The 25,369-nt window shown below is 39.9% G+C and overlaps 1 protein-coding gene and 1 long non-coding RNA gene across 7 annotated transcripts; both read right to left on the reverse strand.

The window, feature by feature from the left end:
* Positions 1-457: 457 nt before the first annotated feature.
* RAB3GAP1 (RAB3 GTPase activating protein catalytic subunit 1) lies at positions 458-25,009 on the reverse strand. Of its 6 annotated transcripts, XM_040603214.1 has the most exons (25): positions 24,877-25,009; positions 24,734-24,789; positions 23,758-23,833; positions 22,347-22,479; positions 22,042-22,120; positions 21,286-21,405; positions 20,517-20,682; positions 19,644-19,743; positions 17,123-17,204; positions 16,255-16,323; positions 15,476-15,549; positions 14,652-14,744; positions 13,133-13,302; positions 12,701-12,799; positions 11,828-12,000; positions 10,756-10,810; positions 10,109-10,477; positions 8,883-9,020; positions 7,021-7,248; positions 6,413-6,509; positions 6,220-6,323; positions 5,996-6,111; positions 4,638-4,740; positions 3,033-3,053; positions 458-1,679 (listed from the first exon to the last, which is right to left on the reverse strand). In XM_040603214.1, exons 1-25 carry the CDS (start codon positions 24,892-24,894, stop codon positions 1,437-1,439), a joined length of 2,982 nt encoding a protein of 993 aa, XP_040459148.1. In that variant the 5' UTR covers positions 24,895-25,009; the 3' UTR covers positions 458-1,436. The 6 variants fall into 6 exon arrangements, with proteins under 6 accessions (XP_040459148.1, XP_040459149.1, XP_040459150.1 ...); XM_040603215.1 differs by lacking the exon at positions 3,033-3,053 and having other exon boundaries at positions 24,877-25,008; XM_040603216.1 differs by lacking the exons at positions 24,734-24,789; positions 24,877-25,009 and adding an exon at positions 23,384-23,502.
* LOC121092359 lies at positions 12,053-12,694 on the reverse strand. Its single transcript, XR_005829269.1, has 2 exons — positions 12,459-12,694; positions 12,053-12,095 (listed from the first exon to the last, which is right to left on the reverse strand). It is a non-coding gene; the product is annotated as an uncharacterized LOC121092359 (long non-coding RNA).
* Positions 25,010-25,369: the final 360 nt, after the last annotated feature.

Consider the following 25,369-nt stretch of genomic DNA (forward strand, 5'->3'; position numbering starts at 1 on the left):
TTCAAGTTCATACAGCCTTTCCGAGAGGCCCCACTTAAATGTAAAATGTCATTTAGGCAGTCAGGAGAGGAGGAAGCCAAGAGTATCAGGGAACAAGTAATGAGCCTCGTGCCGTTTCTTTTAAAGATGCTAGACAGTTAAACGACAGCTAAATTGGTCTTTGTCTTTTATCAGAGGAATTTGCCTCAGGTAAAAAAACCACAAACATCCTGGAGAACAAATTCTGTGACAAGATTTTCTCTGAAGAAGACCTAATGCTTCTTTACCTTGAATAATGTATTTCTACTTGATGCAGCTCTGAGGGAAACGCTCCAACCCCCGACCCCTGTTCCCCTCAGTGAAGTTTCAGGGTAACTGTGACTATATATATATGACTGTATATAGTGCTGCTCATCCAAAAATGACATTTGGCAAGTATTTTATAAAAAACATGACTGGTACCCAAAGAAGCCTGAAAGCCAGTAAGTTCTGATTTATTGAGTCATGTCACCAATACTGTAGCTCTTTTTACATTTCATTTTGTAAAGTAATGCTGATCTTTTGCCGATTCTCACTGAAGCGAAGACCACTGTAAAGCAGCAATGGCACACAGACGTCATGGTGTCTGCACAATCGCCAGCGGGTTAGCTTCCAGCAGGCAACACAACTGCTCTGTCTTACTGGATCAAGGACAGATCCTGTATTCAACAGGTCTCTAAAAACCAGTGCCTTGCTTCCAGTGAAACGCCTCTGTGTGTGTCATTTACACCCAGCTTTGGCCCTTGCATGCAGGGAAGGATATAAAGTAGCTTTAAGTGGATCGCTGACAGGTATCAGGCTTATGGTCCACTTACAGCCCCACATGTATTTATTTCTGGTTGGGAGAAGCGGCCAAAACAAGATCTTTTTGGACAACTGCTGCAACGCTAGGAGAGTTTACCAGGAGCTAGACTGTACTGTGTATTTTAAATGAAAATAAGGATAGTTTAGAAGTCTTTGCAACTTCATGATTAACCAAAAAATACAGGGTTCAATATTTATGATTAGCAATAAATACAAATTACTTAATGTTTGCACATCAATTTCAGTAACTAATGTCACTTGATAAAATCTAATTAAGAACTACAGAGCAGCACATTCTGCATGAATTTCACCATGAATTAATTGCATACAGCTCATTCATGTCCATTATTCAACAAGCTAATGCAAAAAAAAATATTACGCTCCCTTTGGGCAGAGAGGAGATTGCTAAACTTTCTTCCCCAAAGATTCTGATTGAAATGACTTGTGAAGCTGCTCCAGGCACCCTGCTCGGCTGCCCATTCAGCTCTGTCCACTAGCAATGACTGTATTGTCTCCTCACCACAAGCCCATCCCTCTGTAACAGTAACTTCCCTGCAGGAAAATGAAGAGCACGCTGGCTGTGAAGACACCCAAGATGACCACAGGTGGTTACATCAGAAGAAGGTTGTATCTGCTGTAAAGGCACCTGCAAGTCTGAAGTCTGCCTTGGTCAGCACGCTGTACATGCGCTGGGGTAACGGTTTGGAGTAAGGTGCAGGGCGGGGGACAGTTGTGCGCAAAATCACCTCACGACCTGTGGGTGGTGGGAAATCTGAAACCACCCCCGTGTTAAGCCTTCGCTCCTCCGATGAACCCGATCTCCTCAATTCTTCATCAAGCGGAGGCACTGCAGCCACCTTAAACAAGAGCAGAGGTATAATTACAGGGCAAGCTGTTTTTTAACATTAGGGTTCAGAAAATGTTTCTGAGGAGGAACAGAGGAAGATTAGAGATGGTGAACACATCAAAAGGCTTTATGTGCACACAGAGCAGAGCAAGACACTGATGGGATGTTAAGAAATAAACTGCACACAATCGGATGGAAGAACCTTCACATGTAGATGGTGAAGCTCAGTCTAGATGAAGCTCCTGATTTTTTGGTGTGAAGCCAGGGTTCTGACCACACAAAATGCCCCCTTCTCAAGCAAGAGGGCCCTCCCCTCCGCTCTCTGTGGCTCCATGAGGCCAAGCCAGCCTTCCTTTAAAAATCATCAGTGCCGCTACTGGAGTCCAGACTAATTGTCACCTGCCTTTTCCAACTCAAAATACTACTGCAATATGTGTGTTCATGGCCAGAGAGAGGCTTGCCAGAATGGCAGTGCAGAGCAAGACACTGCAATCTCCATGGTTAGTCTTTGCCTCGGAGCCGGTATGCAGCAACACTAACATCTGAATACTGGAAGAAGGGCTGACATGCTGCAATCGGCCCTGTAAACATTCCCTGATTGCATACACGTATGTGTACACACACACACCCCCAAATAAGGTCCTCATTTAAGTGTACACAACTCAAGACTGGCAGTGTCCCCCTGAGGTGGGGCAGAATCCACTGGACGACCCTCGTGGGCCGCACTGCACCTCCGCTCCCACCCCCTCCCCAGGAGCAGGGCCCTGGTACCGCTCTGCAGCCTGTGCCACCAGAGAAATCACCAGGGACAAGTGCCACTTGATCCTACAAGAACAATTCTAGGAAACTAACCGAGAGGATGTTCCCTGGGCTACACTTCTGGTAGGTACCCCAGTTCTTCCCCAAACATCTACCTCTGTCCAAAAAGCCCAGTAGTTTCAGGAAGCCCTGCTGTCTAGATTGCAACATTCAGGTACCGTCCATCACTGCCTCCCGCCCCAGATACCTGGCTGTTCAATAAACAAAAAACAGTGACAGCAACAGGGAAGAATATAAAGTCATGGCCACATATTTCAGCATCAGAAAATGCTAATAGTCACGTGAAGAGGGTTTTTTTTTCTTCGTTTGCCTTGGAATTTTGGGGTTTTTTTTAAAAAGATTTCTCTCTCTTTTTGCTACCTGGTAGGCTCTAAAAACAAACTATGAATGAGGAAAAACCATTCTGGAAACACAAAATTATTTTTATGCTTAGTATGTGAACAACAGCACAAACTAAATCAGGCTGCTGTACTGTATCTACTGAAAAGTTCAGCTCTATGCAGCTAGGGAAAATGAGTGGGAAACAAGGGACAAAGTTGGTTACCTCATCAGAAGACTCAGTCAGCTTGGAAAGGGATGAGAAAAGAACCAGTGATGAAAGATAGAAACAAAGGCAAGTCAGAGGTGACTTACAAGAGGTTAGAAGGAGATTGTAGGTTTAAGAACATCATGCACTCTACTTCTGAGAACATGCATTTGCGATCATAATTTTCCTGAGAAAACTTGAGAATACAACAACACATTTTACACAACTCACAGAGATGAGTCCAGGTTCAAAAAATAATGAACAAGGATGTCATTCCACTTCTATTTACCAATCAGGTGTCAACTGAAATAATTCATGGCAGATTAACACCCAGCAGGGGCCTGTAGCAAGTTAGCTCCTGTCCTACTAAAGTCTTAATTAACGGTGACCAGCTACTAGTGGAAAGTTTCTGTAACCGAGCTTCAGTCACTGGTATCTCAAAGGAAAGAAAACCCTAGAAATGTACATACATCTTTAACACTGACACTAGAAACTCTTACTCCCCTTTAAAAACATAGTGCCTCAATATTAAAGAGACAAGCGCATACGCTTGTGTACACTTACAGGGCACAGTCCTGGGCTTCATAGGGGAGCCTGTAAGTAAGGCTGGTTGACATGTTGAGATCTGCAATCAGATTTTCCCTAGAGACTAGAAGGATAAAATAAATGTTCCGATTTTCATTTCTCAGAATAACAACCATGGGCTATTTTCAGAATGGTCCTTTTTTTATGCTGACTTGCAAAATACAGATTATTACAAAAGCATCCATACCCTACTAGAGTTTAATACCCAATCACAACATTTTTATAGCAATGATTTTCAACAGGGTTTCAGGCTCTTAAGATGTCTGCAATACTTACGCTAACCTTGTTATTACGACTGTATTTACATTTTAGTCAGATAATTTGATGCTATCAAGAGGTGTAATTCTGACAGAAACTGAAGGCTGACTGCAGTCCAAGAAGTTTGGAAATCAATACTTTAAGGGTAATTATTACAGAATCTGCTTAAGAGAAAAAGGGAATATCTATACCAATAGAGGCTGGGGAAGGGTTTCTAGAGAACAGACGCAACACTGGCAATAAGTGAACTGCATGTAGAGTTGTACTGAAAAAGAACTGAAACTTCCCTAAGCACACTAGTTTCCACAGAAGAAAGCTCAAGTATACCAAGTATAAGCCTCAATCTAAAAAGTTAATTCCTCCTAAATTACTAAATGTTATGACATGTTTCTCTGCATTCCTATGTGAAACAATCAACACACTTGACTGCTCTTGCTGTGAGGTTGCATATATTGTGTAACTTGAATAAAGCTGAAATTTGTGCCATAATGGATTACTGATGTCACCACCTGAAGTAAATTAAACGTTGGTGACACCTTTATCTACCTAGCTGGCTTTAACTGTTTTAACATCCCGGGTCACTTACTCTTCTTCCATCTTGCAAGGCTCTGTTATTGCCAAAATCATGTCGGAACACCACAAACGTAAAAAAACCTCAAGCACATTTATGACAGTACATGCATATATGCAGACAAAATAAACTGGTATCATATGATAAGTTGCTGCCTCATACTGCTTACATCAGAAGTGTCTGCAAAGCAGCCAAGAGCTTTCTCTTACCCTCTGAGCGTTCACGAACAGCTTGTGAATAATGCTGCCAGCAGGTCCTCTTCCTGCACCAATAACTGATACTTCTGGCTGCTCCAGGAGGCAGTTTACAAATCTGGTGGTACAAATTATTGAAAAGGAAAAAGGGATGTTTAATTCTCAGCTAATCTCAAACCAGAACTGTTTTCTGTGAGGTCTCCACCTAGCACCATTTGCAAAAAGCAAGACAACCCTGACATTTCTCAGCATCCCACTCAAACACCATCATCACCTTTTCATCCCTTTACTCCTCTCCCTCTACCCTAAAGACTAAACCCCCCCTTAGCCTTCAGTTGTTCCTTCCTACCTTGTTGCTCTTTCTTTAGTGCTAATACAAGCAGCTGTTCTTTCATAGATTACGTAGGTCAAAACCGAGCTGAACACAGCGGCCTCCCATGTCAGGTCAGGAGGGGCAGAATTCTAGAACCATTTACCATTGCAACCCCAGCAGCAGGGCCACTTAATGCAACTCAGCCTCTGAAAGGACTGCTTCTCTCAATTAACCACAAACAGAACCCAGGCTCCTAATGCAGATGTGTAAATTCAACATGAAAAGCCGTCATGGTGTTGGCCACACAGTAGTAGTAACAACATGACTATTTTTTTGAGCACAAAGATACTGCTTTGGTCAGACACCGTTCCTCCGAACTCCCAACAGGTATTATAAAAATACCATCGCTCCCTCTCAGCACCGCAGCGAGAAGTTAACATGGTTGGTTGGGTTTTTTAATGGTACATATTGGCCATCTTTAGCAATAAGTAAATAATCTGATAGCAGGTAGTGAAGCAATGAAACCTGGCTTGTTGCTTTTCATTCATATGGTTCCTCAGTAATATGTTTTCCATAGTAAAGAGACTAGAGTAAGAAAGCGTAACTTGGGGGGTGGGGTGTATTTCATTCCATAGTAGTTATAGAAAATACTGAATTCCTAGTCCTTCTAATTTCACCTCTGTTGTAACAAAGTTAATCAAATATACCTTTTACAAACATGAAAAACTAAACTAAGTCCCCAGTGCTGTCAAGATAAAAACAAATTCCATTAAAACAACCTGTATCACGTGTTTTCAAAGAGATGGTTACTTAGAGGAGCATTCTGGGTACCCACATACATCTCTAGGTAGCCTACAGACACCTAACGTTTATAGCTACTACACATGACTCCTTAGTATTCTGTATTATCACCACTTGAATCTGTCCTAAATTTTGAAACTACGTAAAAAGGGCAACAGAGGAAGAGCAAAACAACACTGGGGGGGGGGGGGGGGGGGGGGGGGGGGGGGGGGGGGGGGGGGGGGGGGGGGGGGGAAGAAAAAAAAAAATCAGCAGTCACCTTTGCAGGTCGTCTTTCTCCTCCTCATTTTCACATTTCTCTACCCCAAATTTTGCTTTCAGAGACCTTGCCCTGGCAATGATAGCTTCCACACTCATGATCTGAGCAATGATTTCCTGCAGGAGTTTAATAAAAGTGAAAATTAAAAGACGTTATTTTAGCACTCCTGTGAGCAGTGCAAAAGTCTGTCAGGTTTTGAGCACCTGCCAGTTAAAAAGCCTTACTTCCAACTTCTTGTCCTCTGGACCAGGGAATCGTAGAACTTTACTGGAATGGGATATTATCTGCTTAATAATCTTCTTAACTGAAGATATATCTTCTAGTGCTTCTATTTGGAGGAAAAGAAACAAAGAAGTTGTAATTATTGTATCAGCGTTCACCCTAAAATATCTTAATAAATTATGAAACATTATTTACCTTCTTCCTTTACCTTGAGTACAGCTGCATGGATGATGCAAGGCAAGAGATGCCTTGCAAGGTCAGCTGGTTTCTGAACTGCAAGGTAATGAAGCACCTAGAACATTAGAAAAATCAATATATTGGTGATCAAAACTACTTCCCAAAGATAAGGTTAACTATGAAGGATGAGCACCTATACGGAATAATTCACAAGAAGGGAGCATCATTGTAAGGAGAGGACTCAAGTAGTTTTGCAGGAATTTTCAGTGATTACAGTCTCAACAGGTTAGAATGAAACTAGAAATAATTATGTTTTAGGAACACTTTAGTTTCCTAACACATACATGCAGATAAAAATCTGGTTTATTTACTAATAATTCAAAGAAGGACCTAAGTAATACAGCTTGTGAAGTTACATTCCACACACTATTTTAGATACTTCAAACACATTGTTATGCAGCAGCAAGAATTTCTGATTAACCTCGAGCCATGCACAAAAAGTTTAGTAACTCCAAGAACACAGTGCAATGACTTGTTGATGTTTAAATCTTGCAGAAGGAGGAAGAAGAAAGGGCTGCTGTAAGCATTACACAGATCAGACGATCACTCGCCACAGTGCTTTTTACCTTCTCTGCCTCTCTAGTGTCATCAAACAGTCTCTTCTGCCTCCGAGCTGGGACCGGTTTTGCTGTCTCCCAGGCCTCTACCCACATGTTGCTAGGAATCTTCATTCGGGCACTCAGCTCACCCTTAATGACTATGTTCCCCTTCTCATCAACCACTTCTGCTTCGATGTAATCCCGAGGGGAGTACCACCTCACAAAATCCTCCAGACAACAGCCAGGATTAGCTGCCTGGAATGAAAAGGAAATAAAATCTGTGCCTGAAAAATCCTATAAAAACATGATAACCTGGGTAGGAAGGCAGAGAACAGGCTAGGAACCAAAACTCGGGGAATTCTGTCCACAGTCACCAAACTGCACACTATGAAAGAGAGCTGGCAGAATGAAAGAACAAAGTATAAACCCAGACAGTGGCAAGGGGTAAAAAACCCCACACCATCAACAAATACAAAGAAAGCTTTTTCTTGCCGCCCCAAATCAATACATTTAACAGTTATTTCAGGCAAGCTCAAAATTACACTGTTAACCAAAGCTGCTGTCTGGTACGTGATACATGCATTAAGTGTGAACTTTAACTAATTTTTTAATGTATAAGCTTAGACCAGTACAGACTTAGATGAAAAACAGCCTAAGCCCAAAAGAATCACTGGGCTGCATAAATAACACTTTCAGCAACAACTTTCCATCTTTTAACACTCCAGTAACAAAATTAATCTTTTCTTCTTCCTTCAAAAAGGAACTTGAAAAATAAAATCTCCCCCAAACAAAAACAATTCCATTTTTCATAGATGCAATGTCAACACAAATAAATACATCCATAGGTCTCGAACATAAAAGGAAATCTGGTTTTCTATTCAATGTATCTTATCAAGAGTGCACTTCTGCTTCCGATTATAGTTCTATATTATTGAGTTTTTAGATCACTTGCACCATAGAAATAAACCCACTACGTTTATTTAGTATGACAGGAGTTGCAGCTAATAAACTGATATTGATATAAATACTCTTACTCTACAGTACATATATGTACCCTTTTATGGATACATTGCCATTATTATGGCAATAATTAAAAAAAAAAAAAAGAAACTATTTCACAACAGAATCACCAATCTTTTTAGAGTTCTGAGATCCTTTGATGACAGTTGTGTATGTGCTCTTAGCTCCCTCTGCAGAGCTCAGAAGAGACATGGAACAAATTACTCAAAACCACAGCTAGTCCAATCCCAATTTGATGAACGGCTGTACAAAGAGAGACTTTTAAGTAGTGGTAACTTACCCTCCTGCTAAAGAACAAAACATCATTAACTTTACGTAAAAAATTATGTCCACCTCCCCAAAGTCCAAATACAAAATTGTGAACATGTTAATCGATTCTTTTTTTCTTTTACACCACCTTCATATTCTATCCATTTGAAGTCTGATTAAAGGTGCATTTTAAAAAGTTAGACACAGTGAAAAGTACAGGTAAGAGACACTAAATGAAACCTACAAGTGGTGGGAGTAAGAGACATGTAATTTTGATTCAGGACTTTGATGCTCAGTTGTCTCCTGACATCATTTTGCATGGGCTGGTCTGCATTTTAATTCCCAATTTATGAACTGTATGTTTTGTGGGGTTTTTTTCCCTTTCCACAATCACTGTGCAAATTTACTGGAACGTTACAGCCTAACAGGCTAGATAAAATATTTCAAAATCTATGAGTAAGAGCTTTACCAATAGGTCTTTATTTTCAACTTCAAACTATTTTGAAACTGTTTTGTGGAGAAGAAAAAAAACACCTGTCAAAAAACTTCAAAATTTTTAAACACAAGCAAGAGAGAGAGTTTAAGAAAGCAGCCTCACAGAATTCTTCAAGGAGTACTACCTTAAAAGACTCCATATCTGACAGCAAGCAGGCGCTCTGCATGCGTGCCCGAAGATGAGCACCTTCTGCTGATGTCCCGAGTTTTGCCAGTACCTCAGACTGTTCTTCCAGCAAATCTTCAGTCATGGGCGCTGGTTCCTGTAACGTGGAAAAAAACCAAGCTGACAAATAGCCTCTCCAAGACTTAGCCCTGATTAAAGAAGGAGTGGAAAGCTCCCTGTCACCAAAAGTTCATTCTACTTTATTTTGTACTCCAACGGAATAATCGTAACTCTTTACTGCTTAAACTGTTTACCATAAAGCTATGCATCTGAAGAAGACACTAACAACAAGAAACTACAGAGAAAACAGCCTGAGACTGAAGTAACAATATAAGGACATATTGTTAAAATGCCAAAATCCAGATAAAGTCCAGGAAGTGTTTGACTGATACTATTTTGTTGTGATGGTTGAAAATCTACCTAAAGCAATGCAGAATTTTTGCCATTGATACTGTCAGCGCATAATTAATTGACAACATTTGCCTGACTACACTCTGCTAATACCTTTTACTCACGCAAAGCAATATTCATTAAAAATAACTTCTCTGTAGTAAATAAAAAATACTGTACTCCTCATGCACGGCTGATTTCAAACTACTTCCTCCAACACCACCAATTCTTATTTCCTCCCTAGTCACTCTGCAAGGCAGTCTGTGTCAGGTAACATTTCCAGTAGTTTGATGATACCGAAAACTGGTGACTTTTGATGCAAGTTGAAAAATCTTTCTCTTAGAAGAAGGAAAAAACAAAGCAACAAAAAAACAGCAAAACTGATCCAGTACTCTGATCAGTCAGCTAGGAATTGTCCTGGTAGAAGAACCACAGCAGTTCCTACTTTACAGAAAAGAAGAGTTAGGAGGGGATGGAAGGTGCCTTAAGAGCTGGCAATAAAAAGAATCCCGGATTTAAGGTATGCAAGACAGCTTAATTCTTGTTTAAAAAAACCTTGGTTTAAGTGAAATTTGGTAAGGAGACCCATTCTCAAGTAAAACAAGGAGCACGTGAGATTTTGGTTTAACAGCCTCCTCAAGATTTAAAAATGGAAAACAAGGTCCTGGGCCAAAACCACTTAATTTTAACAACAGACTATAACCTGCAAACTATATAAAGTTTCACAATCCTAGGTGTAAAGCCATATTGCGTGAGAGTCATATTGCGCATCTGGCTCAACCCTTGCTACCTAACCTGTGTTATTGGAATGTAGAGGGGCTCTCCTGGATGCAGCAGCATCAGCTTTCCATGTGGATGCAGACGACCTTCTGGTTTTAAGTTTACAGACTCTTTGTTCCCTTCTTTTGGTCCTCCCTTCTTTCCATTTTCCTGTCCATTTCCTTTAAGATCTTCTGTGTCACTTAAACATTCAAAAAATTCCTCTTCACTGTCACTCCAAGACTCCCAAGACTTGCCAACTTCTTTTTCCTTATCAGGGTTATCTCCAGAGTGGTCTCCTCCTTTTCCAGTATCACCAGAAGCACCCCCAGGTGAACGATCAGACACGCTCCCCCTCTTCCCCTCATCTCTTGCTTTCTTTCTTTCAATGCAACAATTTAACATCTAACAAGTTAAAGGAAAAAAATAATTGTTTAGCAATTACTTCTCTTATGGAAACAATGTCACAGAAAAACTTGGAGTCACCAAAAATTTCTTACATAAATCTACAAGATAATAATTCCATCAAATTTGTTGCTATAACAAAGATCTTCCCAAGAAATGAAGTCCACACCCAAAATTACAAGAACAACTACATCTACAACAACATATTTAGCTAGTAACCGCTATAATTTTGACAGTTTCCTTAGAGGAAAAATAATTTTTAAATTTGGGATATTTACCTGAAGTTTCTGATGCAGCAAACAACATCTCAGATCAGGAGGGCCGTTAGCTAATCTAACAAAAGGTAGAAGTGTAACCATTATCAATTATGAAATTGAATCTTTCACACACAAGTGCTCTTAAATCACATGAAATGCAAAAGAGGGGCAAATACCCACACTGAACCCAATCCCACCGTTACAACTACACGGCTCTTCTACGGTCTCAGAAGACAAGCTCATGACTGAACAAGCCCAGAAGTTAAACTACATTTATTTCCTAGAGGTCATTTCTGAGAAAGATCATTGGCACCAGAAAGAGACGGGGACACCCTGCATTTCCTGGGCAGCTTTCCATTTGGGAGTTAAAAGGGTAACTGTTTTCAAACAGAAAGTAAGCACCTTTGACTTTACTTTCAAAATTGCAATGATAGAGTCAACTTCCATTTTATGTTAGTGTAACCATTTGAAAGGACAAACCAGTGAATAAATGGCCAGTCCATGCCATTTAAAAAAAATAAAAAAGGGGAGGATGGGGGCGGTGGGGTAGGACAACATATATTCTTGCTCCACATTGATATCTCATCCTGACAGAATCCTTCATTTGCTCTGCAACAAACTCTGCTGCAGCGGACGTAACCTGGAAGGGCTGGACTACTTGATACAGCATGAGCTGCCTGAAAGGCTATTACACCAGCAGGAACTTGGAACAGCTCCCTTAGTAAAGTGGCAAAACTACACCACAAGGCACAGCTGTTTCTCCCTATATCAGCTCCTTCATTTTTATCTAACAATAAACTAGAAGCCAAGCTTTTGGATAAGCTCCCTGCCCTCCCCCTTCATTCACACAATGGAGTGCTCTTCAACTTGAGCTTCCCAAAGCATCCTGAAGTTTTCCAAGGAAGACACAGATGCTTTTCCCTACTCCCTATCCTTTCTTGCTTTAAGGAAGTAGGGCAATAAAAACAGAACATAGCATTTGAAATTTAAAAAAACCCAAATAGTATGTTTCAAAGTCATAGTGAACTCACTCTGTTCCTGAAACAAAGAACATTTTCTATGACGAAGCAACAAAACAAAACAAAAAAATTACCCTGGAATAAGGTAGTTGTTCTCCCATCTGTAGCGCATTTCTAACACAAATTCTTGCCAAAGATGTGCCACTCCTTTTACTCCTCCATGGTAGAAGTTTATCATACAAAGGCATAAAGCTAGTTTGTACGTCAGACTATCAGAAGGAGCAGATTTAAACTGACCGAAGAGATTCTACGTAAGAAATAAATGAAAGCAAGAAATACAGAAAAAATGGCATTTTTTCCAAAATGATATGATCTCTTTCACGTTTGTCAATATAAAAGGGGCTAATTATGTGGATAACTGACTAGCTGAAAAGGGTCACATAGACATAGTCCAGCTGGCTGGACAAAAATGCACATCGCTCTCAGCTTATCTGAAGTAAAGCAAAATACACTGTCTTTGGCTGTCCTTGTTACACAATAACAGGAAGATTTTGGTGGGAAAAGAATGTTGCAGGTGGGAACAGATAACTACAGAAGAGAAACTAGGAGCGGACTTGGTATTTAGGCAACTAACCAATAATGAGCTTAACTTTTGTAATATGTATGAGCTAATTATAAGAAGGCTTAAAAGGTGACCATAAGAGACAATAAACGAAGTCTGCTGATCACTCATATTGAGTGACTGTGTCTTCCCTCCGTCGCAACATAATTAAGTATAAGCTACCAAAAATGACAATCTTTGGAAGAAAAAAAAAAGAAAAAGAAGAAATTAGAAGGGGGAAGAAAAAAAAAAGCAGCACTATTTTTACCTAGAGATTCCACAAAGGTAAATTCCCCTTTCCAAAAATTGTCTATTACAAGACACAGTGCAAACACAGCAAAGTCTGTATGAACACACACTCAAAATTGCTTTTTATCTCTCGGGAGTGCCAGTCAGTAAAACTTACATATTCTTCAGTCTCTGGAGGAGGATTGTTTCCTGCTGTAGGGCTAGTTCTGCTTTCAAATCCATCTGCAAGTTTGTCAGCAGCATCAGGAAATAAGAACTTGAAGAAACAAAAACAAAAAGAAGTTCCAAACTTCCATCAGTATGTTTTTTCCTGATTTTTCCCAGCTTCTCCGTAAAACTACTGCTGGCTACATCCCAGCAATCCCTGTAATTAAAACTGTTAGCAGAGTTCATTTTCAGTCCACTTATATTGCACAGACTTGTAATGACTTTGGCTGTTTCAAGAAGCTGATCAATGCAATTCAAACGATGGAGCTAACATCAGACACTTTTCTTTATACTTCTGATACAAACTCTAAACCAAACACATCAGTGGAACCATGAAATCTATGTTCTATATGAATTCAGTGTGCACAGGCAGCTCACTTACCAGGAGAATAGTGTTCAGAACTTCATTGTTTAAAGGTGATTCATCCACACCTCTGTGCTTGCGAATTTTTTTCTTTGCACTGTGAACCATATTTGTGACTGATAATTTATGGATTGGGACTGGTGCTGGCTCTGTGAGCTTTGACAAAGCATGGCTAATATCAGCAACGTCTATAAAATAAAATAAAAACAATTAGAACAAAACAAAAACAAATACAAGATCATCCCTCTTTAAAAGCTCACCTGTCAACATACAGTCTGTTTATCTTGTATTGATTTTTAACACCCTGTTAACCAGAGCTACACCCCTGTGCTGTCAGGTTCCATACCTGATATTCACTGCTCTTAGCCACAAAGATAAGCAGCAGAATGAGGTCACAAAGGAGTCACAGGGTCCTTGACTTAATTTACTGAATGCAGTCTGGACTGAGTTGGCTGTAGGTAGTGCCTGCCACCTACTGTAGTAGTAATGCACACTTGCAGACAGTTACTGGCAGAGAAAATAAACCAGTATTAATCACTACATATACAACCTTACATTGTGTAAGCACTATTCTGTTTTAGAGCCCTCGGGTAAACTCCTCAAATCAAAAAATTTTTTTCCAGAGTTGCTGCTGGTAAATTTAAAATGAATAAATACTGTTAAAGAGACGGCAAATTCAAGTAAATAACTACCAGCAGCCTGAAAAACCTCACCTTGGCAAACATTTCAGGAACATTAGAGATAAGGAGGGTTAAAGAGACTGCATGTCAAGCACTAGGAATAACACCCGTCCTACTCAGTCTAACACCTTTTTAAGCTGACTAGCGAGCTCCATCAAAACTACGACCAAGTATTACCAAAGAAAATACATCCATACAGGCCATATTTGGAGGGAAGAGGTGACAAGAGGCAGGAAGGAAGGGAATGTTCACCGTATACAGCAAGAAAAGCAAAAGAGACATCAAAAAGATGACAGTATCTATACTGCTGGGACAAAGTCTGACCCATTGGTCAGATAATTCTGGTTTGTTTGGGTTTTTTGTTTTTTCCTTAAAATACCTTAAAACAGAGAGGATAACAGCAAAGTCTTTCAAACTTAAGTTTAAACTTTCAAACTTCCAGTTTAAAGACTCTTTAAACTGGATGTTGAAACATAGAATACATAGTACTTAAAAAAGGAGAAAAGAGCAGAGAAAAAATACATAAAACAATATGTACAAATCTGACGTGTGCTCAAAACCAACTCTTGCACACACTAGGAAAATTTCAAACTCTTGTATTCCAGTGGGAAAAAACCACCAACTGTAACAGAGGCAACTGTCCTGTGGGACTTTGGGAGGTAAGCTGGCCTAGAATTCATGAGAAATTGTACTATATAGCACTGACCAGAAAATTTGTAGGAGCAGTACAGAAAATGCCTAACAGTTAGAAGTATAAATACTGATCGATCTGAAGTCAGGAAGAGGGGATAGGGAAAGTAAAATAACATGAAACCATTTAAAAGAATTCACACAAATTAACAAGATTTTAGTTTTACCTTTTCCTTCCTCTTCAAATGCAGACCTTCCAAGTATCTCATCAGTTGACTCCTTCCGACGGCAAAGCTTGAAGAATTCAGTAAGAAAGTCACCTGTACAAGAAAAGAAGTTTCTGAACAGCTACTCAGTTAAAAATCTCACTGAACAACAAGCTAACTCTCAAAATTATGCCTGAGGGACAATAAATTTTATCTTTTAATCTGAAAGAACATGATAATTTTTTCTGAAGCACAAATATCTTTAAACCACACAATTAAAGCTTAGAGAAATGCACACTTAAGACAGCTATCAGCCACCTCTCCAAAGCACAGTTCTGCATTCAGTTTAACTTACTTCTTCACCCAAAGCAAGGTGAAACTTGTGCAGCATGCATGTTAATTTTTTTAGTTTTGAAGCCTTTTTCCCCACAAGCTAAAAGGCAAGGACAGACAACAGTACAGCTCTCCAGGCATAGCAATCCTGCCTGTCAAATAGATTGATGCATCTAAGGAAATGGATATATGCAAAGGGCACTTAATAGAACGTAAAGATTCTCGGAAATCTAAATTTTCACAGAACACACAGAGTAAATGCTTATTCTCTGGAACGTGGTGAAGTCAGAACAGCAATGAAGCTGATGGTACACAGATGCAGAATAACCTACAACAGAAACGTCTGTTTTTGCAAAACTTGTGTTCTTGAAGAAGCAGCCCAAAATAACATCCACTTAAAAAAATAAAGGCTGTAAGGAAACAGAGGTCAGCCAGTAATCATCCATGCAATCCCAACTTCACAACTTAACAGCTTAGAAGTCGTAAGAAGATAGGGAATTCTTATGTCTTACCCAATAGGCACTGAGGATTATCTGCTTTTCCAACTCTCACGGACCACTGGGGTGCTTGAATAGGATCCAAGTCACTTAAAAAAAAAAAAAGTGTCATGTTGTCACTGTATGCAAGAGATGAGTATCAAATTCTCAATAAATGTAATGTCATAGCCAGTTAGGCCACAGAAGCCATAATATACATATTACATAGGAGAACATGACACTCACTCTAATATGCAAACAATAGTCCCTGTTCTCATTTACCTACATAAGAAACATGAGAACAATTCAGGTGCAACTAAATTGTCTTTCTTTAAAGTGTACTGATGTTGAAAACTCATTTCTGCATTAATTAAAACAATAAACCACTTTTTTTCTTCTTTCTTAAGTATCAGGATACACTGTTCTTCTTTAGGAGGCTTAGCAGAAAACCTGGATGACAGTTTTTGGCAGAGGGATGTCAATCAGTTAATTCTTTTTGCTTTCCACATTCCACCATAATCTTTTTCAAGAAATATGCAATACACAAAACTTAAGTCTAGCATGGGAATATGCCAAAAAAAGGAGGTGTATGTTCTGTTGAGATTACGATACAATAATATTTTCTCACACAAAAATGCATTTAGAAAGGTGGCATTTTCCCGAAAGAGATGTTCTATCAACTGACCTTAGTGTTCCTCAGAATGAGTTCTCTTTCACACACAAAGCCACACACAATGTTTTAGATGTTAACTACTGTACTTAAGCAACAGATAAAGTACACTTCTAGATATTTGCAATTCAGACAAAATACTTACGAATAAACGTCATTGTCAACAATAATGCCTTCTGTTAGGTGAGGCCATGTAGTAGCTAAATGAAGCTCACTGAAACAAAACAAGATTTAAATCTTTCAGTGCTAGTAGAAAGTGTTCTTTCCATCACAGTTAAGATCTTGAAAGGTATTTGTGATATTCATATTTAAGCCCCTCTAGGTACTCTGCAGCTACAGCTACAAGCATGCATGTTTTCCAATGAGTTTTCTCGCTGCATACATTCTGTTGGTTATTCTACAGCACGTCACCCACTACTGCACTAAACTTTACTAGTACCTGGCACACAGGACTCTTCCACAACTCCTCTCTACGAAAGGAGAGACTGCACACTGTATTCTAGGTATCCAGGTACGAAACAACTTTCACGAATTGCCTACAGCATTAACCACCAACACATCAAAATGTTTCCTAGATTTGCTGAGTGGTAATGGGATGTTCAGGAGAGGACAGGGAGATGTAATAACACAGTTTACAGACCCACTTTATTTTAAGTCTTCTACGAATGTCAAAATTAAGATGAGAATAAGTCCAACCCTTTAATTTTTAAAGTTTCTCGCTAGTTAAGGTATATTTCAATGTAATAGTTTCAGACATAAATGGAGTACCCCAGAAGTTTACGGCAAAAGGTTTACATACTAGAACTCTGATTATCATTAGACAATTTTGCAAATGGTCATCTTTGCTATTAGACCATTACTTTTCACTGACGTTTCTTATATGCTTGAATAATTAAGTATCTGTTAGAGGCACGCTAAGCAATAGGCAGGCAAAGCTAAGATTTGAAATAACGTACCTTTAAGCCCTCCATTAAGGAAGCTGTAAAACGCAGTTTTCTCAAATCTTATCTTACCTAATAGGATCCTCACAGGCACCAAATGGTAACTTCCCAAACTCAAGGCCTCCAACTTCTCCCCCAACTAGAGCATCTATATCTGAAGACAGATCGATAAATTTTCCATACAGAATTTATGGAATATTTTAAGCAGCATATCATCTTAATTTCACAGTAGAATGCAGGATGACCAGAGCACAGCTGAGCAGCTAATGTGACAGAGCTATAAAAATGTAATCCTGGCATACAATCGAATTGTTTCCAGCAGAAACTGAGAAGTAATCACACAACAGGACATTCAAAAAGACAGATAAAATTATAGTAATCTGTGTTGAGGGAAGGTTACTTTCTTCATACTGGCAAAGATGATAACTATAAAGGCAGCCTTAAAGAGTAAATGCTGACACAAGAACAAAGATATACAAATTTGGCAGAAAAACATTTAGGCAGGAAATCAATTCCAAGCAGAAGAGGAAGACTCCAAAAGAGCAACTCTGGAGAGTGAAAAATCAACCTCTTCTAAAAGGCTGACTATTTTATGAAGAGAGTGATATGTTACATCTCCTATAGTTAAAGATATAACCCAGTGATCTGGGAGATTCCTTGTAATCCCAGGTACTTAAAGATGCCTCCCAGCATCCTCAGCCACTTCCCATGCTACATCCTTCAAATATATAAACCAAAAATAGACAGCCTTCACTGAACAAAAGTTTAAATGGGTAATAACGTATTGGAATGCCATTATAATGCTGCTATTACAGCATCTGATCCTTAATTTTAGATGCATCTGGCAAACTATTTACACACAAAACAAGCAAAATATTAGAGCAGATGAAGTACTTGGATAACTGAATTACATAATTCCTTCTCCAGAGAAGATAAAAGACATTTAAATTCTTTGGGTTTATTTGAGAAGAGCTAAACAAGTGAGGGTAATAAAGCACAGGTCTAGTTTCTCACAATGAATGCAAAACCACAACTGCATGTAGCAACAGCAGTAAAAATTATGTTAATTTCCAGTTTCTGCAATACACTATGCCACTAGCTCCCTTAACCAGAATCCTCTGAAAGAACAGCATTTATTCAAACTGCTCAAATCAAGAGATACAATCAGTGGTACAACTCATTCACCTCAAATCAGGGATCCTGACTTGATGAATAACTATAGCAAGGCAGAGAGTGACTACAGAAATCACCAACTTCTGTGTCTGCAGAAATAATAAAAATTAAAATCTGTAGAACCAGCTTCCCAAGTTCTTTATGTAAACTCGGTTTATCTACAAAGAGAAACTGTCACTTAAAAGAGCACTGACCTTCTCCGACCCTAAAGAGCAGGATTCTCTTTAAACATATTTTCAACGTTCCTTAGGTACAAACACAGAGGGACCAACTTCATTATAGGCTTCTTCAAAACATACCTTTGATTACTATAAGAAAGTATTTTTTTGAAAGCCAAGGAAAGCCAAACAATTAAGTAACCAGACCAAGGTCACAGGTTCTGTCTAAGTGTGCCCTAAATACTTTAAACTTGTTACATAAAACTACTACAAAGTCCAGAAGAACTCAGGCATTTTAATTGTTCCACCATCCTGTGCCTGAAATACCACACCACTAATAAAATCTATGCTAAGAAGGAACTAACAGCTACCTTTTTCCTGTAGATTTGTTTCCCTTTGAGCCAGGAGAAGTTTATAATTTATTTTCTGATGCCATCTATATAGAAATTCTTCTGTTAAAACCAAATCCTTGATACCCAAGCAAAAACGTGTTAACACCAAGCAAGCATATGAGAGTTCACTGTAAGAGTACCAAGCCAGCAAACTCACTCTGGTTTCCACAGCATCACTATGACATAAATTTATCAAGTCTGGTGCGTGTACTTCAGATTCAGGGCTATACATTACTTCTCCCCTTTTTCCCCTTATACAAAGCTATTAGAACAAAAGGCTTGATCAGAAAATGTTCCTGCATGAAAAAAAAATAAATCAATCAACTCCTTGGCTTACTTAGCATTGTGTAAAAAACAACAAAAATCCAAACTTTTACCTCAAGTGAGGTCCATACAATATTTTCTCCCTTTCCCATTGTTAATACTCTTAAATAGGGAAGTATTAAAACCAATTACTTTACAGAAATATTCCTGTAAAGTATTAGCACTACTAGAACCTGAAGCCAAACATTTTCCTAAGGAATTCAGGGCAGAATTCTTTAGATCCACAATCAGTCACCCTTTCCTCTCCAAATAGATACTACAATTTTAGAAGTCTCACTGTATCTCTAAATGCTAATAAAAAAAGCATATTTCTAAGCATAGCCCTAACCAAAACACCTGTCTCAACCATAAGCCACAGACATGATTTCAGAGCAGCTTTAAGCTTGCTAACCTGTCATAGGGAGTGGGATGGTACTCAGTTTTAACTGAAGCCTTTCCTAGTAATGCAGAAAATGTTTTAATTCCTCTGGCAAGATACGGGAACATTTTCTTCAGCACTGACTGCTTATCTTAAAACATGTTATTCTGAGGACATAAACCTCCTACCTGGTGGCTGCTGTGGCCAGAAATACTGCTGCCAGTCTTGAAGCACATATGTAAGCCGAATAGCCATGCTAACTGGAGGCAGTGGTGTTAAAGGGCATCCCTTAAAAATATTACAGGAAAAATACAATGTAAAGAGTACATCCTCTCAAACGCTCCAGGCCTCCAACATAAATTAGTTAAAATAACTTGTATTAGAGCTGATTTTATCAGAACTGCAATACCCCAAGTATTACTAGTAAAGCCATTATTCAACAAGACATTCACAGATAAAATGCATGAGACATTCATATGCTCCATTTAACTGGTAATTCAGAAGTAAATCTGACCAGAATGAGTTAGGTTTTCACTAAGAATTTTTTTCCCCTCAGCGTTTGGATGAGATTGCTGACTACCAGTACCAGTTGTGAAGCATTGCAGTCAGCCACACCAGTCCATAAACAAGCAACTTCCCCAGACTCCTGGTATTTCACCAGGCTGTTTTTCACTCTTAACTTACCTAGGGGAGCTACAAAGTAGTGGAATTAAGAACCCACCTCAACCCTCCCTTCTCTTAAATAGAAGAACAGTTTGTTTTGTGGAGGGGTAACAGAGGGTTGTTGCAAGGAGACTGTAAAACACACACTCCCTCACATGCCAGTGGAAAATAGCAATGGAAGAAGGTGGTAACATTGAGGAACAAAACCCATACCAATTTTCCCTCTTTATCGCTAGGTACTGGTGATAGCAGGAAAAAGATTTTGTTGGTATCAGCACTGTAAGCCTCATTCTTATTAAAAAAAAAAATATCCCTAGAAGACAGAAGCGAATCCACAAGCAATCAGGTAATACAATAATCATTCTTAGTATCAGTTATAAATATTCAGATGCACTTACAATCTTCGATTTGAAGATATCCAGTAAACCTGATAAATGAGTATACTGATTTGGCACTTTGCGAAGATGAACCATTTCGAAGTCAGTTCGAACTCCTGGACCCTGACATTCTCCAACATACATTCGTCGCCATTTCTGATGTATTTGCACAAATAGCGGTACCTGACTATTAAATGGGAATATTTCAGATTATTTGAAATGTCACACTGTCTTCTAGTCTACTAGCTACATCTTTTAACATAATTTCAACATTATTTCTTATTCTTTAGAATATATTCTCTCTTAATGCAACACAGCTTAAAATGGTTTATAGGAATCAAAGAAAAACACTGTGAATTTCACCATTAAATGGAATGCCTAACAAGCTGACATACATAACAAAAATGTCATAAGCACAGCCCTATCCATGACTTCAGCTACCTAGTTTTCAGTCTAAATATTTGTTGAGAAAAATTAGAAAGTTACTGATACCACATATAGGGAAGAAATCCTTTCAAAAGTTGTATTTTGTATACCAGTTATTCCAATAACTTCTAGCAGCTTTTAAAAAGCCTGTAAGGTTTTTAAACAATAATGAATATAAACAACACATGGAATCAATCTTATAAAGTTTCCATGGGAAATTTTTTTAAATCTTTTTGTAACAATGTTATGGTGCAAATGCAACAAACTCTGAAAGTATCTTGCTAACAAATTAGTACTTTTTCCTCACAATAGCAGTATGCTAGAGTTTTACCTGGACATGTAAAAAGTTTATGCTTTCACTTACCAGCCAGTGTTCCCCAATGCGATGGAAATGGAACTCAGCAAAAGGTTACACTTGGATTCACTAAGTACCCCATCATTATTTGCCGTCGGAGCAATAACCACAAACTCACGTAAGCCATACCTTAGAGAACGAAAAAAGAGCACGTTTGTGTTTTTTTAGCAAGCCAGCTAAACCACACATTTTTTAGAAATATTGTCACCTGAATACAACAGAGTGTGGAATCTGTTATTTCAATGTGAGCGCCTCTTTCAGAGAGGTCAAGAACTGAGTGGGCACGGAGTGCTGCAGATTCTCAAATCACAAACCGCTGGAGCTTAACAGCACTCAAACCCTGTACTCAAAATCATGTGAGGACTTCCAGATCTAACAGTCCTGAGGTTTTTTACTTTATGTTAATAAAAACTGTAGCTATCTATACACAAAACCAGTCTCTCTAGAACAATGCTATAACGTGCTCAAGATTTGCATTAGTAAGCATATGGTTGTCACAGTTTCTTAAGATGCTGCAGCTTTCCTTTTTCAGAATGCATCTAAACATTATCAATATAAAAGCTTAGCTCGTCTATGAAAATTAGTCTAAGAAAACTAGTCTATGGTGGGCTTTTTTTGCACTCCTTGCCTGCGTCCAGTATGAGGAATCATTTTAGTTAAGCTTTAACTTCCAATGGCAAAAAATACAGATGTGATTGTGGCAACTTCAAATATTTTTCAATTGCTATGCTTATTTGTATTAAAGATGAGAAGCAGCATATGTACCATCTTACGAGACAGTGAGCTCTGGGAGGAAAGTCATTGTTCATGCACAGCAAGTCCTGCATAGGCAGAGGAAGGGCATCTGTGAAAAAAATTGATAGAGAAGAGCATCAGCATCCATTCAGCTGACTTATAATTTACTTATATAAGCAATTTGTTGACTGCAAAGCATACTAAAAGCGTGTCAGATCACACCCATCTGATCCCAGAAAATTTCACACAGAAGCAAATCAACACACTGTGAATTTCACATTCTGAAACTGCCTTTTGTAGTATCCTTACAGCTATGTAAGTGAACTATCAGCTACCTTCTACCAGTTCTTCTTTCCCATCTTTGTCACTGGGTTCTTGTACAAGATAATGATGGGTAATTGAGAATTTGAAGTCTGCAAATGAAATTTCATCTGATTTCTCCTCCCATGCTCCTGTGGTATATACACCCTGCATATAAAAAAAGATACTATTTGATCACATTCAGTTAACATTCACAAGCCTTAAAAAGTATACTGCCCACAGGATCCATAATATTTATTCATCTTTTTCTACTGCTAAATATTTATTCTTAAGCAGCTAAACACTGTTTAACTTCAAAAAAAATATTCTCAAAGCACTTCTTTATAATGGTAGCTGAATGCTCTAATTCGTGTTGCCAATAATCATGTTCATCCTGAGGACCAGATATCACTGAGAAGCATTCAGAATTACACTGCAATAAAGTGGCAGATATATCCTCTCATACGCATCTATGCATCTTAAGCATATGCACCCTGAACTTTTCCCAAAGACAGAAGCTTCTCACCTGGTATTTTATCTATATCATTCTACTTTAATATTTACTTTGAATATGCTTTCACTGATAAATGAATTTTTATCTGTAATTTGAAAACTTTATGTATGTAAGGATAATTAATTTTTAAACAAAAATAGAGCATAGGAAAGTTTCTAGGAAAAAATATTGTACAGAATTGTGCGTTTCTAATAAAATAAAGCAACTTGGACAATCCTTTGATCTGTATAGGGTGTCTTCTCACTAGAAATCAAGAAGAGAGGGCTGGTCTGGAAAGACAACATGGAGGAATACACTGACAGCTAAGGTGGAAAACTAGTTTATTAGATAACGTAAGTTTTTGTTGTGAATACACTATATCCTGACTAAAATTAAGAATCATAAAATTCCTCTGGAAATATAGCAGCCATTCAATCTGAAACAGCTGAATTTATCTGCACCAGCATGCAGAAAAGTTCAGCAATTTCCTCTGCATTTTATAGGACTGAGAAAGCACTACAAATGCTCTAATTAGACTTTGAAAAAAATATCTCTCATCTATGAAACATACTGACTCACAGATAGTACTAGGCAAACCTCAACCATAAGCGTCTGACGTGTGACAATGGCACAAGGCAGGGCAAAATGAAGCTCCTTAAGAATTTAGAATAGCTTCAACCATGTTTCCAGATTCAAAACTAGGAATAAAAAAAAAATATTAAAAAATCACTAGGCCCTATATGAAGATCCAATTTTACCAGGGAAACAGCCTGTTTGGCAGACAGCCCACCAATAAATTCACAGCAACTCTTTGTCAAATTGCCACTTTCGTAAGCAAAATTCCCCAATACAAAATCTGCCACATCTAAGAAAATGGCACCCCATGCAATATAGACGTGTATTCCTAGTCAGTAATTAAAATTGTAAAAGAAAATTCAGAAGCAGCAACTGACCTTTTCTAGAGCTTTTCCTGAAGAAATCCCAATAAGTTTCCAGTCATTCAATACTTCTTCTATTTTTGAAATAAATCTATTAAGGAGAGGAAAAGGCATTAATATCTGCTGAACACTAAACTTGTATTGTAACTCAGCCGCCAAAAAGCAGGCAATATGTTGTCCTACTATCAAATTCCTTAAAACAAACCCAAAGAACAAACCAACAACAAAAAAACCCTCCCAAGTATCAGTCTAAAACTGGAACAACTGCTTCCTAGTACAAATAAGAAGGTCCTCCTATGTTTACATTTTAGATGTTAGTTACTTTTAGCAACTGCTACAAGCATGTTGAAGCCATGACAGAATCTCACCTTTTTCTGGTACCGCAGCATATTACTTCTAACACATACTGCTGTTTCACTGTCCACAGACAAACAAGCATCTGAGACAAAATTATAAACTAAATACAGATTTTAAAAGCAGTGCTTGGAATTGCTGTCTCCTGTCACGGACATTGTTATGGGAAAAAGCCTTTTAAAAAATAATACATTAAGAACACAAGGGCATTCTTCACCTTACATGTACGTTCACAACCATGTACGTTGTTCTACTAACTTTGAAAGGCTTCAGCTACGAGGCGACTACTTTAATAACTGGGCGAGTACTTTAAGAAAGCACATAAGCTTTCGAGATGTTTACTCTAACCCCCTTCAAGGAGATATTAAGCCAGACCTTTCACTAAGCTCAGAAACAGTTTGCCTAGATCCTCTTAACCCAACTCGGCAGCTGCGGCCTGAGCCTCAGCCGTAACGCCGGGCCCAGCTGCGGGGGCCGCCGCTACCGGCCACCGCGGCCTGACGCTTGGCGAGGCCGGCGGCGGCGCCGAGGCCCGGTGAAGGGGGATGGGCCCGGTGAGGGGGGCGCCCGGTGAGGGGGGCCCTCAGCCCCCCGCGGCGGCCGCGGCGAGGGGAGCGGGGCGGGCGGCAGCGCCTACCTCTCCCACTCGGAGGCGGTGGTGAAGTCCGTGATCTCAAACACCTCCGACTCGGGCTGCAGGGAGAGAGCGGGAGAAGCAGTGAGCGGGGAGACCGCTGCCGCAGCGGCAGAGCGCAGGGGAGAGGAGCGGGAAGCGCTCACCTCACTGTCCGCCGCCATCTTGCGCCGCTGCCCGGCCAGGACCCCCTCGCCCCGGGCGCAGAGGCTCACGGGAAGGCGGCGGAGGGCGGTGCGCGCCGTCCCGCCCGCGGGCCGCTCGGGCTCCCCTCACGGGGCGGCGCGGCCGGAGCCCTCCCGAGCCCGGCTCTCCGCCGCGGCAGCGGGGCCTCCCCGTTCCCCGGGCATCCTTCTTCCTCCCGAGCCCTCCCCGTCCCCCGAGCGCCCTTCCCCGTGGGAGGGGACACCCGAGCGGCCCCCGCGCTGGCGGCTGGCTGGAGGGCCTCACGGGCGCCGCCGAGGAGGCTCCCGCTGGGGCGGTCACCTCACGGCGCGGCGAAGCTGAGGCAGGGGCTGCTCCTGTCAGGGATAGCCCTAGAGGGTAAACGGAGTGCCGTACCGCCTGGTCCGCCGTGTGCCTGGGGTACCGGGGCCTGGCTGCGGTCACCATTAGCCCGGCGGTGCCCGGCGGGAGCTG

This window comes from Falco naumanni, chromosome 8 (genome assembly GCF_017639655.2).
Source record: "Falco naumanni isolate bFalNau1 chromosome 8, bFalNau1.pat, whole genome shotgun sequence".
In the NCBI taxonomy this organism is placed as follows: Eukaryota; Metazoa; Chordata; class Aves; order Falconiformes; family Falconidae; genus Falco; species Falco naumanni.